Here is a 16,576-nt window from a genome sequence, read left to right as displayed (position 1 = left end):
AAACTAACCATGAACCGTATTAAAGTGTACGATTCAGGGGCATCTAGAACCTTCCCAGTGTTGTGTAACCATCACTTCTATCTAGTTTTCCAAGACCTATTCTTCACCCCGAAAGGAAACCCTATACCCATTAATAGTCACTCCCCATTCCCTCCTCTCAGCCCCTAGCAACCACTAATCTGCTTTTGCCCTCCCTTATGGATTTGCCTGTTCCAGACATTTCATATACGTGAAATCATAGAATATGTGCCCTTAGTGTCTGGATTTTCACCGAGTGTAATGTTTTCAAGCTTCATCCATATTGTGTCATGTGTCAGAGCGTCATTCCTTTTTAAGGAGGAATACTATTCCATTGTATGAATGCACCACTTTTGTTTATCCATTGATGGACATTTAGGTTGTTTCCACCTGTTGGTTCTTATCAACAGCGCTGCTATGAACATTTCTGTATGCATACTTGTTTGAATACCTGTTTTCAATTCTTTGGGGTATATGTCTAGGAGTGCAACGGATGGATCACATGGTGATTCTATGTTTAACTTGTTAAGGAACCAGTAAACTATTTTCCACCACAGCGGTACCATTTCACATTCCTACCAGCACATCACAAGGGTTCCAATTTCTCCATGTTTTCATCAGCACTTATCTACTGCCTTTAAAAAATATTATGGCCAACTTAGTGGGTGTGAAGTGATATTTGTGGTTTTGATTTGCATTTCCCTAATGATTAATGATGTTGAGCATCTTTTCATGTGCTCTTGGAGCTTTCGTGTATACTTTTCTACTTGGAAGGCTAGAAGCCTAGTGGCAGCCACCTCCTACCCATGAGGCAGACCAGAGGGATGGAGGGAACCTGGCCCTGGTGACATCATTTGAAGCCTAGATCCAGCCACACCTGCAGCAGGCCAACTTCAAAGGTATATATGCTGATTATCCTTTTGTCATTCCAGCCAGCTAGAGTTGAACATTTTGTCCTTTGCCACCCAGAGTCCTCCATGATGGAGACTGGGACTTGCCAAGGTCCCATGGTTAGTTAGAATTACACACTGGATGAGTACCTAGACCTCCTTCCTACCTGCCCACTGCCTCCATGCCCCAAGAGGAGGCTGTAAGGAGGAGTCAGCAGGGGCCAGGAGATAGAAGCTGGGGACAAATCATGGCCATGTATTTACAGATAGAGGCAAGAGGATTAGGAAGCAGATGCTTTTCTATCCACCTGCCCCCAGAAGAGTTTGAATTGAGATTCTTAACTATCAGAGTGTCAGATGCCCTTTAGAGAATATCATGGAAGCACAGCTGCTCTCCCCACCAGAAACACCAGGACACAACATTTTGCAGACAATTCACAAGTCTGTAGAAATTCCCACCGTCTCCACCCCCTCCTCCCACCACAATCCATCCTGAGGCCATAGGTGAAGAAATTCTGGTTTCTAGAACAAGAAAGTCAGAAAGACCCAGAAGCAGGAGACCTGAGATCCAAATACAGTCTTTCTTCTGACTCACTGTGGAGCAAGGAATTTGGGGGAAGGACAGTCCTGGCTCAAGTCCAGGCTGTGGGGGCCTGGGCAAGTTGCTTGCCCTCTCTGAGCCACATCTATAAAATGAAACTATTCTTGTCTATCTGGAGGGGGGTGTCGAGGGTTATTAGGTTCAATGCTGTGTGTCAGGGACATGTAAATATGAGGGGTCCCTCTCCTTCCAATGTCCCCATCTCTCCAGCAGGCCAGATGGTCTTGCTTCTTCTCCTTTTGGAGTGATGCAGTCCAGGGGCTTAGACAACATGCCCAGAAACCCATCTTCTGCAGAGAACGTCAAGTGGTTCATGGATACGAAATCCGTCCCGGCCCCCCAGGTTAAGAACCTCTTACTCTGAACTCTCATTTACTGAGCTCCAACAGCAGCTTCCTTTCTGTTGTTCCACTTCATTCCCACCCCAAAAGTTTCACACCTGCCATTCCCTCTGCCCAGAATGGTCTTGCCCAGCTCTTGGAATGGCTGCTTTCCTTGTTATTGAGGGCTCAGCTGGAAAGTGCACTCCCCACTGATCATCCATTTGAAATGGGCGCTCCCCACCCCGTGGTCTTGAGAACATCACCATGCTTTATCTTTTTTGCAGCACCCATCAGTGCCTTGGTTATGTGTCTTTTTATTTATCTAATGTTGTCTCCTCACTAGGGGAGGGACTTTGCATGTCTTTGTTGTCATATATCCCCAAGGACTAGTGTCAAACATATAGTAGGAACTCAAGATATATTTGTTGAAGAGATGAATGACTGACTGAATGAATGAATGAATGAACAGGTGGGAAAATAGATGAACGGAGGGATGACTGAATGATCTGGATGGATAAATGAATAAATAGATGGCTAAATATGGATGGATGGATGAATGGATGGATAAATAATTAAACAAATGGTTAGACAGAAGGATAAATGAAAAGAAATGGATGGCTAGATATAGATGGATGGAGGGATAGTTAACAGTTGGATACATGGATGGGTGGAAGGATAATGAGTAATGGATGATGGAAGGATGAATAATAAATATATGGATGGATGGATGGGTGGATAAGTGGATGAGTAGATGGACGCATGGATGGTTCAATGAATGGATGATACATTAATGAGTAAGCAGTAGATTAAAAAGATGGATAACAGATGAAAGGATGGACAAATGAAGGAATAAATTAGTGGATGAGTAACTTAAAGGATAGCTAGATGGATAGTTCAATGACAGTTCAAAAGATGGATGGATGGATAAAAGGATGGATAAATTACAGAATGAGTAGATGGACGGATGTTTGCCAGACTCCATGCTAAGCACTTTATATGTTATCTTGTTTTATCTACACAGAAATCCCAGGAAGGAAGGAATGTTTTACAGACATGGTCCTTGAACTTCAGAGGCAGGAAAAAATCGCTTACCCCAGATAACACAAGTAGGAGATGGTGGAGCAGAATTCGAACTTACATCTGCCTGACTCCAAGCCCTGGGCTCTTAACCGCCATGGAGATCACCCTCCCCTTCTCCCCTCGCTTTGAGAGCCTGTACCGGCCACTGCAGCTCCCGTACTGATGCCCGTGCCCCAACAGTACCCAAATCACCCAGTCCTGGCCTCCAAGTTGCTCTGCTGTCAACCCCACAACTCCATGGGAGCCGGTGTGAGCCCGTGTGAGGATCTGTGAGGTCTCTGCACGCATGTGTGAGTGTAGAATGAGGTGACTGGAAAACATGTCCCTTCTCTGGGATGCCCCCCAAGTACCAGTGACATTGCACAGCCGAAGACAGGTCCAAAGAGTCTCACAGTGACCGCCACTCTTCATAAGGTGCCCGGGGACCAAGCCCCAGCCTGAGGTCATTCCCAGTGGCTGCCACAGAATCACAGCACCAGGTCATCCAGCCTGGTCACGTGACAACAGTGAACCAGGAAGAGGAAGTGAAAGAGAACAGGGGCAGGTTGTGGAGGGGAGCTCTGCCAGGCAGCCGCCCAGGGTCATCAGACTACAGCACAGAGAGGCTGTGAAGTCCATCCCCTGCCTCAGGATGGGGCCACGGAGGACCAGGAGGATGGGGAAATGGAGCTGGAGGGTGGAACTGCGAGTGTCTCTCAGTCTCCCCATTCAGGTTTCTGTCCTCAGGACGCAGGTAGCTGGGTGGTCAAGAAGCTGGCGGACCTCAGCAGCTCTTGTTGTCATCACTGATCTCCACGTAGGGCAGCCCCATGGGCCAAGTGTCCCGAGGCCAGTAGCAGACTTTGAGAGTTTTGTCCGGCATCTCATACGTGGCATCCACCATGGCCATGATGACAGTGCCGTAGGGGAAGGGGATGCTGATGAGTACATGCCTATGTGACAGGGTGATGACGGGACAAGATGCCCCTGCAGCCAGCTTGATGCCCCCATCCCCACCTCTCCCTACCTCTCATGGATCCTGACCATCCCAAAGGACCTCCTGGACCTGATCTCCGGACTACACCGTCCCCCAACACACACAGACATACATACACACACACATCCCAGTATCTGTGCCTCCCCACCCTGCCCCCAGGCTCCTGCTCCAAGCTCTGGCATCTGAGAGTTTCTGCTGCTAAGGCCCAAGACCACAGGGCAAATGCTTACCAGATGCTGTGCAGGTAGGAGAAATTAATCCACTGCCAGAAACTGCAAAGCCAGCGGTCACTGATCCAGCTAGTAAACGCAAAAGCCCATGAAACCATGGTGACCTCAATTAGACGCCGAAGCTCCTTATTACTGGTCCTAGGGAGGGAAGGAGGGAGATCAGAGCCTGACTCAGCTAGCAGGGCCCAAAGGAGCTGACGGGAAACTCCTCCATCCAAGGAGATGAGGCTGGGAGGAGGGAAGGATCAAGGGGGCAAGCGGGGAGAGGGCCAGATCTGTGCTAACACTTGCTGAGCCCTTACAAGATGCCGGGTCCTCACAACAATGCTATTATTCCCATTTTGTAGGTGAGAAAACTGAGGCACGCGAGATTAAGTATGTCCCAGCCCCACCCCAAGGTTACACGGCTAGTAAGTGGGGTCTGATTCAGGTTTATCAGAATGCAGAACCCGCAACCAACAAGGCTTTCCGTGTTTGTGTTTTGGGGTGTAAGTGTGTGTGCCCCTGTGGGTCGGTGCATGAGAATTTATGTCTATGTGGCTATGAGAATATATGTCTGTGTGTGGGAGGGTGTATTCTCTGAGGCCATGTCTCAGGACAACTCAAGATTGGAATCTGTGTTTCCCAAACAGCAGAGCTAACCCACTGTCCCTTAGGAAACAGTTTATCAGGGATTAATGGGGCAGTAACTCCTTTATGGATAAAAGCACAAGCCCTGCCCGCTAGCCTGAAATGGGACAGTTTGAACACCAAAAAAAAAAAAAAAAAAATCATCAGAATTGGTGAAATCTAAGGAATTCCCCAGTGGTGCAGTGGTTAGGACTCTGCGCTTCCACTTCAGGGGGCACAGGGTCGATCCCTGGTCAGGGAACTAAGATTCTGCATGCTGGGCAGTGTGGCCAAAAAAAAAAAAATTAAAATTAGTGAACTCTGAATAAAGTCTGTGATCTAGTTAACAGTATTGTCCCATTGTCAATTTCCTCCTTTTTGAGGCTGGACTGTGGTTACATCCGATGCTGCCATTGGGGGAGCAGGGGGGGCATCTGGGTAAAGGGTACACAGGACTCTGTACTATTTTTGCAACTTGCTCTGAGCCTCTAATTATTTCAAAATAAAAAGTTAAAAATATAGGATAGTGACTGCAATGGATTGAAACACTTCAGAGATATAAACACCCATGAGTTCATAATAATACTTAAAGAAAAAAACCACTTCATTGGTCCTTACTAGAGATGGCTAAGGTGCCAACTCATTGCTCTAGAAGTTGATTTTTAAAAGGGAAAGAATCAGTGCCCTATCCTGTCTTTCCTGTCCAAACTGTATTTCAAGGTGGATGAGCAAAAGTCCTTCTATCTGGATGGATGAACTCCAGATAATCAATGCAGAAGGAATAACAGAATCTGAAAATCACCCTTTTGCACCCTCTAATGAGATCATGGATGGAGATGGCATGAAACAGCTGCTGGAATCATTAGGGGAAAGGTCAGTAGGAAACTTTACAATGAAGGGTCTGGATGACAACATCCGAATCTACTGATCAATCTTAATGGCACTAAATGTGGGACAACCATTCATCATGGGGTCTTGATTGGCTGGAACAAGCAGCACCCAGTGCCACACATGAAATGAGGAAATTAAATGTAAGTCTAGATCTATTAATTTTCAGGAAATACAAAAATAAAAAAGAAAGAAGGAAAAAAGAAGAAAAAGAAAGAAAGAAAGAAGGAAAGAAAAAGAAAAAAAGAAAGAAAGGAAGGAAGGAAGGAAGAAAGAAAAAGAAAGAAAGAAAGAAACCACAGCAATCAGTCGGCCAAATCCATAATGCAGGATGTTGTACAGGACAAACGATGGATCGAGTTTCTGTTATCAAATCAGAGGCGTGAAGAAAGGGGGAGGGGGAGGGGGGAGGGAGGGAGGGAGGGACTGCTATGGAATAAAGAAGGTCTGAGAGACTGTGTTTGCCTTCTGATTTAAACAAGACCAGGTGTAAGAAGATGTCTTTGGGAAACTGAGGAAAGTTCAGTGCAAAATGGGTATTAGATGCTATCTTAAGGAAGGATCTTCTATTCGTCCCTCTAGATCCTTCCCTGCCTTTCTCCACTCTGCCCTGTGCCTCAGAGGGCAGCAGGGGCAGGGGAGCTAAGCTATGTGGACCTCGAAATAAATATTCCAACAGTATCCTCCATCTACCCTTTGGTTCCCTACTGGGGCTCCCCATTGGCCAACCCAACTGGAAATCATTGGGCAACCCAACTGGAAGCCCAAGGACAAGGGAGCCCCTGGATTTGGTCCACACAACCTCCCTGTGGGATTGGCTCGGGCTGGCTACAACCAACAACTGGAGGCCACAGCTCTTGCCAAGGAGACCCCCCTCTGCTAGCTCTCTCCTTCCAGATTCTTGCAATCACTCCCTCCCATCACTCCCCATCCCAGGTCTCCCGATGATCACAGAATCCCGCCGTTATTAACACAGAGCTTCTAAATGATCCCTAGTGATTGTCCTACAGCCTGCCCTCTCCTTTGTAAGGAAACGTTTTATTCAACTCTCCTCAAAGGGCCCCATTTGAGAGTCCCCTCTCTAGCCTGCTAAGACCTAGTATGGGCTAAAAATAATAATTCTTTATCAGGTGAGTGAAACCCTGAACAATGAATGGGTGACATTATATGAAATCTGGGGGGAACATAGGACGCAGGTCGGCAAAATGCTAATGTTTGCTGGGGCTGGTTAGTGGGCACACGGAGGTTTGTGATACAATGCTCTCCACTTCTATGTGTGTTTGGGGGTTTTCAGAATAAAAGGGACAAACTCTGCAGTCAGAGACAACCTTAGGTTCAAATCCCGGTCCTGCCCCTATTTGCTGAATGATCTCGGGGAAGGGACATCACCTCTTTAACACAGTGAGATGTTGTGGGTTTTTTTGGCGGGGGTGGGGGGTGCGGTTCTTGGAAGGGAAAGGGGAGCCCCCTCCCCGGGCACCTGCAGCCACCACCCACTTTTTATATTCCTGGGCCACGACGTAGACGACGTGCAGGGCAATGCTGTTGAGGGCGTACGCGTTGATCATGGGCGTCAGGAAGGACAGGAAGGTACTGACCACGGTGGCGGTGATGACCAGGCAGATGTACTGGGGCCTGGGGAGAGAAGGGATCAGCCGTGGGGGGGTGGTTGGGGGGTGTTCCTGTGGGGTTTAGGCAGAGCAATAGGGTGCTCTTGTCGCAAAGACGGATGAGAAAAGGGAAGCTCAGAAAATGGTCTTAAGACTCCCAGGTGGGCTCAGTAAAAGGTCTCAGGGGTCCCAGGAGGATCACATGAAATTTCCCAGGGAACCCAGGTGGGCACAAGCAGGGTCCAAAGGGGGTCCCGGGGTAGGGGATGGGTAGGATGACAAGGGGGTCTCAGGGAAGCTCAAGGGGGCTTAGTCAGGTCAGAAGAGGGTTCCAGAGCCCAGGTGAGTTCAGGCAAGGGATTCAGGTGAGCCGGGTGGGATTAAGGAAGGAACTACAGGGGTCCCAGTGGCTATTAGGAGAGGGGTCCTGGAAGGCTCAAGTGGGTCACACAGGGTCAGGAGAGAGATTCAGATGGGTCTTGAGGTCAAAAAAAAGGGCCCAGGAGGATCCAATGAAAGATTCCGGGCAACCCAGGTGACAGGCTCAGGGAAGAGGTCTGTGGGCCCCAGGTAAGCTTAGGCATGGGGTTCTGGGACCCCATAGTGGGTTCAGACAGGGTCTGGAGAAGGTCCCAGCTATCCAGGTGGGATCAGAGGAAGAATTCCAAATAAGCAGTAGGATAAGGGGAGGACTTCCAGGGGTCGCAAGTGCACTCAGAAGAGGGGCCCCTGGAAGTCCAGTTAGATCAGGCAGGGTCAGGAAAAAGTCCTGGGGTGTTGAGGGGAAGGATTCCAAACACCCCAAGAGGGCCTGGGCAGGGGACCCAGAGGATAGGTGGGCTCCAGCAAGATCGACAGAGGACCGGCCCTCGCCCCACCTGTTCTCCCCTAGGAAGGCAGGGAAGTAGCAGCGGGGCATCCATATGCTGTAGCCACTGGCCAGCAGCCACAGAATAGCGATCTCATCCAGCATCTGGCCCAGGAAGCTGAGTGTCATGTGAAAGTACATAGAGAACAGACCTGGAGCGAAAGACACAGGCAGGTGGTCAAGGGAATTGTCCCTTCCCGCCCCCACTACCGTACTGTCCCAGCCCCCCACCTACCTACGACTGTGAAGAGGATGAAGGTGACATAAATGTAGCGGGAACGTTTCTGGACATATGGGTGCATCAGAAACATCATGAGAGGCCCAAAGATGAAGAAGGTGACATTGCTGAACTGGAGAAGGAAGGGGGAAATACGGGGAGGGGGTTGTCAGACAGAGGACGAGGAGGGGGGCTGCCCTTAGTCATTACCCAGTCGGTCACCTATCACCTTTCAGGCAGTTGATCAACCCAGGGTCTATCCATCTTTCAGCTGAACTTAACAGCCAACCAGTCATCAGCAGATCCATAACTCCATCCATTATTCTATGGGTTCATTCATTCATTCAATGCATGTGGCAAAGTCTAGCTACTAACTTTCCACATTTTCCTTTCGGCAATAGTGTTCCCCAAGTTTGAGCTGGGCGTCCAACTACTCAACGAAAGACTACATATCCCAGCCTTCCTTGCAGCTCACCGTGGCCTTGGGACCTGGTCTAGCCAATGGGATAGGAATGTAAATGAATCTGTTGCTTCCAGGTCAGTCCTTAAGAAGCAGCTTAAGGCTTGCACTCCACATCTTGTGGACTGAAATGCAAACTTGGTGGTCATGAGTTGGCCTTGGCCTTGTAGACAAGGAAAGACAATGTAATACCCTAGTGACTCGCTTCTAAAAACAGCAGGAAGCAGAAGTGATGGGGTGTGACTTCTGAGGTTGCGTCAATAAAAGTACTGTGGCTTGCACCTGATGGTCGCCATCTCAGAGCACGAGACATTGGAGCTCTAGCCACCATGCAAGGAGATGGGGTACCCTTAAAGCTGCCATGCTGGAGAGACCATGTGGAGAGACCACAGAGAGATCGAGAGAGATGCTGGAGGAGCCCCAGCTATTCCAGTCCCCAGAAGTTTGACTCTTCCCAGCGCAGCTACCACACACAGAAGTGAATGAACCTTCAGATGATTCCAGTCCCCTTCCCCCCTTCAAGTCACACCAACAGTTGTCAAGTGGAACACAGATGAGCTGTCCCTGCCAAACCCTATCCAGATTACTGATTCATGAGCAAAAAGAAATAAATAAATAAGTGGTCATTGTTTCAAGCCACTAAACTTTAGGGTGATTTGTTATGCAACATCAGCTAGCTGAGACAAAGAGGAAATATTACTGTGGGCCGGGGTAGGAGAGGAGAAAGGTGTATGGAGACCAGCTGGCACCGCACAGCTATGCCTTGTCCAGAACCCCATGATTGCACAGCTATGTTGTCTGCGGATTAGTGATTTGCGTCCTTATAATTAGGCATTCACAATGTTCTGGGGCCCGGGCAAGGTTTATTATTCCCAGAATCTGTTCTCATCCTCAAAACAACCCTGCCAGGTAGGTTGTGCATCACCACACCATAGAAGTAGATACTGATTCTCAGAGTGGTCAAATGGTCCAGCCCAGGTCACCCAGCCAGTAACTGGAGAATCCAGGATTTGAAGCGAGATCCCACGTGAGTTTCTTGAGACAAGAAGCAGAGTGCTGTTTATCACAGAAGCAGAAATTGCTTCATAGACCTCAGTCGATGTTTGATAATAACACATGATTCAGATAACTAACAATGACCACTAAGAATATGGCAGTTCAAACTGATTTGGTTCAGTATTAGGAAGACATATCCTTCTTGGGAGGCAAAGGGGAATAACAATGGGCACAAGCTAATCTGATTCTCTCCTTCTTCTATGTAACAAGGCCACCAAGCTAAAGACTACATTTCCCAGATTCCCTTGCAGCTCCACACAGCCGTGTGACTGAGTTCTGGCCAGTAAGACATGGGCACAAGACATAAGTACAGCTTCTAGGTTGTCTTCTTAAAGGGAAGGGGTGTGCCTTCCCCTCAATCCCTTTCTACTGGGATGCAGATGTGGTGGGATAGCTTCTTGAGCCATACAAATGACAGCAATGGCCTAGAGATGGGAAAACAACCATATAGAAGGAGCCTGGATCTCTGGTACCCCAAAGCTCTCACACCAGCCCTGGGGAGCTTATAATTGGATGTTATGTAAGAGGGAAACAAATTTCTATCTTCATTAAACCATTATTATTTTGGGTCTCTGCTACAGCAGCTGGACTTATGTCTTAACTTACAGATACCCCCTTCCTTCCTTGTTAAATAAACCAGAATTTTGTTCAGACATCAGGAAGACATGGCTTTTAGGGAGGCAGGATTTGGCCCCAGGGCATAGATCATCCCTATTGCTAAGGATTGGTTAAGGAATGAACGTGTGGTATAATTCTGGCCAATGAAACGTGATGGAAGATCTGATGAGGGGCTCCTGGGAAAGTTCTCTTTACTGAAATCAGACTGAGTGAAAAGCCCTTTGGAGATTGTTGTGATGTTTCAGATGTGGCAGCCATTTTGCAACCATGAGGAAACAAGGTTGACAGCAAAAACAAATACTTGAGGACAGTGGTCTCAAACATTTTGGTTTCAAGATCTTCTTATATTCTTAAATATTACTGAGGACCCTGAAGAGCTTTTACTTGTGTGAGTTACATCTATCAAGATTTACCTTATTAGAAACTAAAACCCCAAAACTTTCAAGACACGTGACTACACAAGCCCACATTCGTTTGGCCATCAGATAGATGATGTCATCACACGTCATGCAGCCTCTGGAAGGTTCCATTGTACCCTCGTGAGAGAATCAGAGTGGGAAAAGGCAAATAATACCTTAACATTATTATGAAAATAATTTTGACCTTGAGGAAACCCTGAAAGGGTCTCAAGGACACCAAGCAGGGTGGCGCTTGGACAATATTTTGAGGACCACTTCTCCAGGGATAGCAGTGAAGAAAGATGGGAAGAACCAAGTAGCCTGATGATGTTGGGCTCTGAGTTAATCTATTCTGGAACCATCTACCTCCAACTTCCATTTAAAAAAAAAAAGATATTGTCCTTTCTATTTAAGCTGTTTTAGTTGGCTGTTTTGTTTGAAACCAAAGCATTCCAATGAACGACCTTTGGGATCCAAGTGGTGTGGGATTGGATACATGTTCCCTTGCTCATTAACCGTGGAGCCTTGAGAAGGTAACTTCAATCCCTTAACCTGCCATCTCTGCATTTCTGACATAGGCATAACACCACCTGCCTCTTCATGCTGTTGACCCAAAGGTCCCCAAGCCTCACTGGACTCATAAATACAATTAAGGTCACAAGAACATTTGCACCAGAATTTCAACGGCTCAAAGTCCCCAACTGCTGATGCAGGACTTTGATGCCCCTCGAAGCCTCCCCCAGATATGTTGGGGTCACAGTGAGTATCTCACATGGGCTCAGAAACAGGTGTTCTCATGGCCTCAATCCACCTGCCAATGTGAGGTCAACCAGCTTGCTCACTCAATGACACCCTTCCCTCCCCCCAAAGATCTTCCCCTTGTAAAGGTCTCCTAAATTGTCTGCATTCCATCTTAGAAAGTGAAGAGACAGCACCCTCTTAACTAGGATGCTCTGTTATTTTTCAGAACCCCAGTATTAATGATGCTGACTCAAAAATACAGGGCACAGTGGTGGGTGTGGGGGAAATCATTCACCTGATACAAGGTCAGCATCTACTAGCCTAGGTCCTGGGCACCTGTACAGGTTCCCAAGACAGGAGGCCTCCTGATTCCAGGAAAGTCCACAGCTCTCCTGGGGCAATGGGAGAACCAGCTCAAAGGTCACAGTCTGAGAACCCAGCCTTGGCAAACTGGTTCCCCAGCCCATGGTCCCACCTATGTCCTTGTTTTCCACGCCAAGTTCTCTGGTGTTTGTCAATGGACAGAGTCAAACGCATCCCCGGAGGATCACCCAGTTCACAGTGGCTACCCCAGAACACGGAACACCCCCGACCTGCCCTGTCCGTATCATGAGACCCTACCCCACCGGAATAGACACCTATCCCAAAGCAGGATATCAGACTTTTCTTTGGTGAATTTGAAACTTGGAGCAGACACAAAGCCTGGGAGTCACCATAATTGTGTGGCACCGTTGGCAACTCTCTAAAGAGGCCCTGGGATATTGTCATGATGTTTAAAATACGGCAACCATCTTGCCACCCACGAGAACACAAGGGTGAGGAAAAAAAAAGCAAATACTCGAGGGTAGTATTTGCCCTTCTTCTGAATCCTGCACACCTACCCTGGGTCACAGCTTTCCCAAAACAACTCATCTTTCCATTTTCTAAGATATTCCATAATATCTTTCTTTCTTTGTTTTGGTTTTTGCTTAATCTACCATTCTATTGCCTGAATCCAACAAACCCATCAGCAGTAGTAATTATTAGCTAGGGTTCTTTGGTAGCAAGCAACAGAAGATGATTCTGGTGAACTTACACTATAAATATAAATGTATGTGTGTGTGTGTGTGTGTGTGTGTGTGTGTTTGTGTGGTTACTTATTTAATTAACCAAATCATTCATTCATTCGTTCGTTCGTTCATTCATTCATTCATTATAGGGAGCTCATTAATCAAAGGAATTGCAGAAACCAGAACAGCTTTGACCCTCTAATGGACAGTCTCTTCAGGGGGCAATTTTGGGTATGAATGAAAACAACTGTGTCCAGTCCTTCTGTCCAAGCCCAAGCTTCAAATTCTGGAGAGTGTAGCCTGGGCCACATCCCACCCTTGGCCAGAGGAGGGGGACCACCTTGATTGACCATCCCACCGAGGCCATAACCAGGTGGTTGATGAAGGGAAAATGGGGCCATGGATACTGAATGGGCAAAACCCCAAACAACTCTGATGGTCCCTCTGTCTTCAACCAAACGGCAGCCCTTGGGCAAATCAGGCATAGCCTGAAGATGCTGAGCCATCCAGCCTCCCAAACTGTTAAGCCTCCACTCAAAACACGTCCGTGACTCTCATCTATAAAATCCAGATTCTTCAGCTTGGCTTATAAACTCCCTCCATGACTCACCTTTCTCCACCTTCAACTTTATAATCTGGGTGGAAGGAGTAACTCAGTTCTGAATGAGCCATCCTTTAACCTCCAGGAGTTCACACATACTGTTCCCACTGCCTGGAACACTCTCATTCCCACTCACCCCTCTTCGCCAGGCCAATTACTCCGCCTTTAACCTGGGCATCACTTTCTCCCTAAAGCCTTCCTAATCCCCCAAGGCAGGGTCAGGTGGCCTTCCTTTGTGGCCCTGTGCCGTCCCACTTTCCTGACACTTGTCTGGCTGGAACCATCTGGCTCTCCTGCTAAACCTGGCTTTGAGAATGGGGACTGTGGCTTCCCCCTTCTCCATTATAACCTCAGGAACCAGAATATAGTAGGTGCTCAATAAATCCTGTTGGCTGGATCTCAAAAGAATTCAGGTGGATCACCTGTCACACACATGAAAACACTTGGCAGAGGGTCTTGCATCTAGAACCTTCTGAATAGAAGGCGCTACAACTGTCACTTTCCAATCTATTGACAGCCTGACTTTACAGATTGTTCCTAATCCTAGCACACCCCCTCAAGGTCCGCCTTTCTAGTTCTTGTTTGGCAATGGGGAGCTTAAGTCTCAGAGAGGTGGAGTGATTTCTCTGAGGTTGCACAGCTCTGGGGGACTCCGAAGTTTGCTTTGACCCCCCTGCTTTGAAAGATTGGAGGACTAGATGGGTGGTGAAGATGAAGAGGGGGCTCCCCTGCTTCCCGGCTGTGTGATCTGGTGTCTCTGGGTCCCCCTTTCCTGCGCCAGTGAAGTCGGAGAGGATCATCAATGCCACCGTGAAGGTTGTTGTGGGGAGGGGGATGCATGAGGCCAGGCATTGAAAAGCTACTTCGCCAGGGACATGGTTTTGGCTCAAGAAATAGCAAAGGCTGCTGCTGCTCTTGTTACTGTTGAAGGAGATAATAATAACAGGCTTGTGGTTGGTATCAATGCTCCACGCTAAGTGGCCTGCAGGATGAAGACAGGTGTTCTCAATAACGTCCCTGAGTGTGCAGAATGAGGACAGAGCAACGGGCAACGCCTATAACTAATGGGCTCCGAATGCCGCCGGGGTTTGTGATAGAATCAGAGACCACCCTGACACCAGCGTCTCCCTCTCTGCCCTCTGGGGCTGAGCCCCCGCGTTTCCCAACCACCGGCCCTACCCAAACTCAGAGAGGCAGGCAAGGTACCCGCCCGAGATCGTGGCCAGTCCTGAGCTCTGGATACAGGTGAGCTGGATTCCTTGGGCCCCAGCCCCAGCAGGTGCCTTCACTTTCATTCATTCATTCATTTACTCAACAATCATTCCTTCAGTACCTACTACGTGCTCAAGGACCTTACCAGTGCCTGAAAACAAAGTCACTGCCTTTACGGTGTATCCAGTCAGAGTTTGGGGGATGCTCTATGCTTCATTTTCCTCCTCTATAAAACAGAGGCCCTATCTCCGAGCGCCACAGTGAGGATTCAAGAACCGAGTGCCACGGGACCAGGGGGGTCGGCAGTTTTGTTCACTACTACAAACCCCAGGTGTCTAGGACAGTGCCTGGCACACAGTAGGTGCTCAGTGAATTTTTGTAGCGAATAATGCATGCAAAGAATACGTGTCAATAATGCACATAGGTGTCTGATGCATGTGCTGTGTACCATGGGGTGACTATTATTCTAGAATGCTTTGATGTTTTGATCACCCGTACCCAGCAGGACGTCTGGTAAGTGGATGTGGCTGGATCCTGAGGACCGGAAGGAGGAAAAGGGGGAGAGATGGAGGGAAGGTGGGGAGAAGGAGGAAGGAAGGAAGGAAGGAAGGAAGGAAGGAAGGGGATTGACCTGAGTAGACGCCTCACCTCAGTCTTTTTCACTGCTTACTGCTTTATCATCTCTGCCCTCCCCACCGGACTGTGACTTCCAAGAGGACAGGAAACACCTGTTTTATCCCCAGCCAGTAGGCTGGCATGCACTCAAGAAAAATATGTTGACTCGGTCAAATCAAGAAACATGGCCGGGGGGCTTCCCTGGTGGCGCAGTGTCTGAGAGTCCGCCTGCCGATGCAGGGGCCGCGGGTTCGTGCCCCGGTCTGGGAGGATCCCACATGCCGCGGAGCGGCTGGGCCCGTGAGCCATGGCCACTGAGCCTGCGCATCCGGAGCCTGTGCTCCGCAACGGGAGGGGCCACAACAGTGAGAGGCCCACGTACCACAAAAAAAAAAAAAAAAAAAAGAAACATGGCCGGGAGTGGGAGGGATAAACTACAGTTTGAGATGAACAGATGCACACTACTGAATATAAAACAGATAAACAACAAGGTCCTACTGTACAGCACAGGGAATTATACTCAATATCCTATAATAAACCATAATGGAAAAGAACGTGAAAAAGGGAATTTCCTGGTGGTCCAGTAGTTAGGACTCCGCACTCTTACTGCCGGGGCCCCGGGTTCAATCCTTCGTCAGGGAACTAAGATCCCGCAAGCTGCATGGAGCGGCCATAAAAAGAAAAGAAAAGAAGAGAAAAAGAGTATATATTCTTTTTATATATATGTATATATCTAAGTATATGTATATTTGAATCACTTTGCTGTACACCAGAAACTAACACAACATTGCAAATCAACTACGGCAAAAAATTAAAAAAAAAAAAAAAATGGCCAAACCTCCCCTTTCTCTTTCTCCCCAGCGCCAAAGCTCAAACTCCCACCACCACCCCTGGCCCTGTCACCTGCCAAGGACCCCCGTATGCATCCATTCCACTCATGCACATGAGTGTCAGTGCTGGGCTGGGGGCGTGGACCACCAGCCACAGTCCCTCTCCGCATGGGACTTACTTGCATGAATTAAGATGCACACGACATTGTTAATCACTCAGTGACTGAGTGGCCTCACAGCACTGTGCGTAAGTGAGAGACTCTGAGACTAGGTGGCCGGGGTTTAACTCTGGCACTCTCAGCATTCACACGCTTGCAAGTCACATGCTGTGCAACCCTGGGAAGGAAATGTACCCTCTCTGAGCCTTTATTTCCCCCATCTGTAAAATGCGGAGAATAAGAATTTTATGAGGATTACAGTGCTCTTTTATTTGACATTAACAAAATTAATGTCAAATAAAATTAATATATGAAAACTTTCTCATTTCTCTGTGCTATATGTATTTCTAACAACAACAATAATAATAGCTTCAACTTATTCAGTGCTTAGGATGTGCCAGGAGCTGTGAGTTTTTTTAAATACCTCTATTTTTTAAATTACAATATAACTCACAGACTATCAAATTCATTCTTTGCAAGTGTACATAATCTATTCAAATGTTGTGCAACCATCATTGCTAATTCCAG

General features: G+C 47.8%; 2 protein-coding genes across 3 annotated transcripts in view; both read right to left on the bottom strand.

The window, feature by feature from the left end:
* MLLT1 (MLLT1 super elongation complex subunit) overlaps window positions 1–16,576 on the bottom strand; it is a 128,223-nt gene that overhangs the window by 72,200 nt on the left and 39,447 nt on the right. The gene's annotated exons all lie outside the window — the stretch shown is intronic.
* Window positions 3,622–16,576, bottom strand: part of ACER1 (alkaline ceramidase 1) — a gene marked incomplete at its 5' end in the record, with an annotated part of 52,401 nt that continues 39,446 nt past the window's right edge. For both annotated transcript variants that reach the window (XM_079918500.1, XM_079918499.1), the window contains 5 exons: window positions 3,622–3,844; window positions 4,119–4,256; window positions 7,113–7,250; window positions 8,104–8,245; window positions 8,329–8,443. In XM_079918500.1, the coding sequence (XP_079774626.1) occupies window positions 3,676–3,844; window positions 4,119–4,256; window positions 7,113–7,250; window positions 8,104–8,245; window positions 8,329–8,443 (702 nt within the window). In that variant the 3' untranslated portion in view covers window positions 3,622–3,675. The remainder of the gene's footprint in view (window positions 3,845–4,118; window positions 4,257–7,112; window positions 7,251–8,103; window positions 8,246–8,328; window positions 8,444–16,576) is intronic.

The sequence above is a fragment of the Stenella coeruleoalba genome, assembly GCF_951394435.1.
Source record: "Stenella coeruleoalba genome assembly, chromosome: 3".
Classification (NCBI taxonomy): Eukaryota; Metazoa; Chordata; class Mammalia; order Artiodactyla; family Delphinidae; genus Stenella; species Stenella coeruleoalba.
Note: the sequence above shows the minus strand (reverse complement) of the source record. Positions and strands in the feature narration are given on the sequence as shown.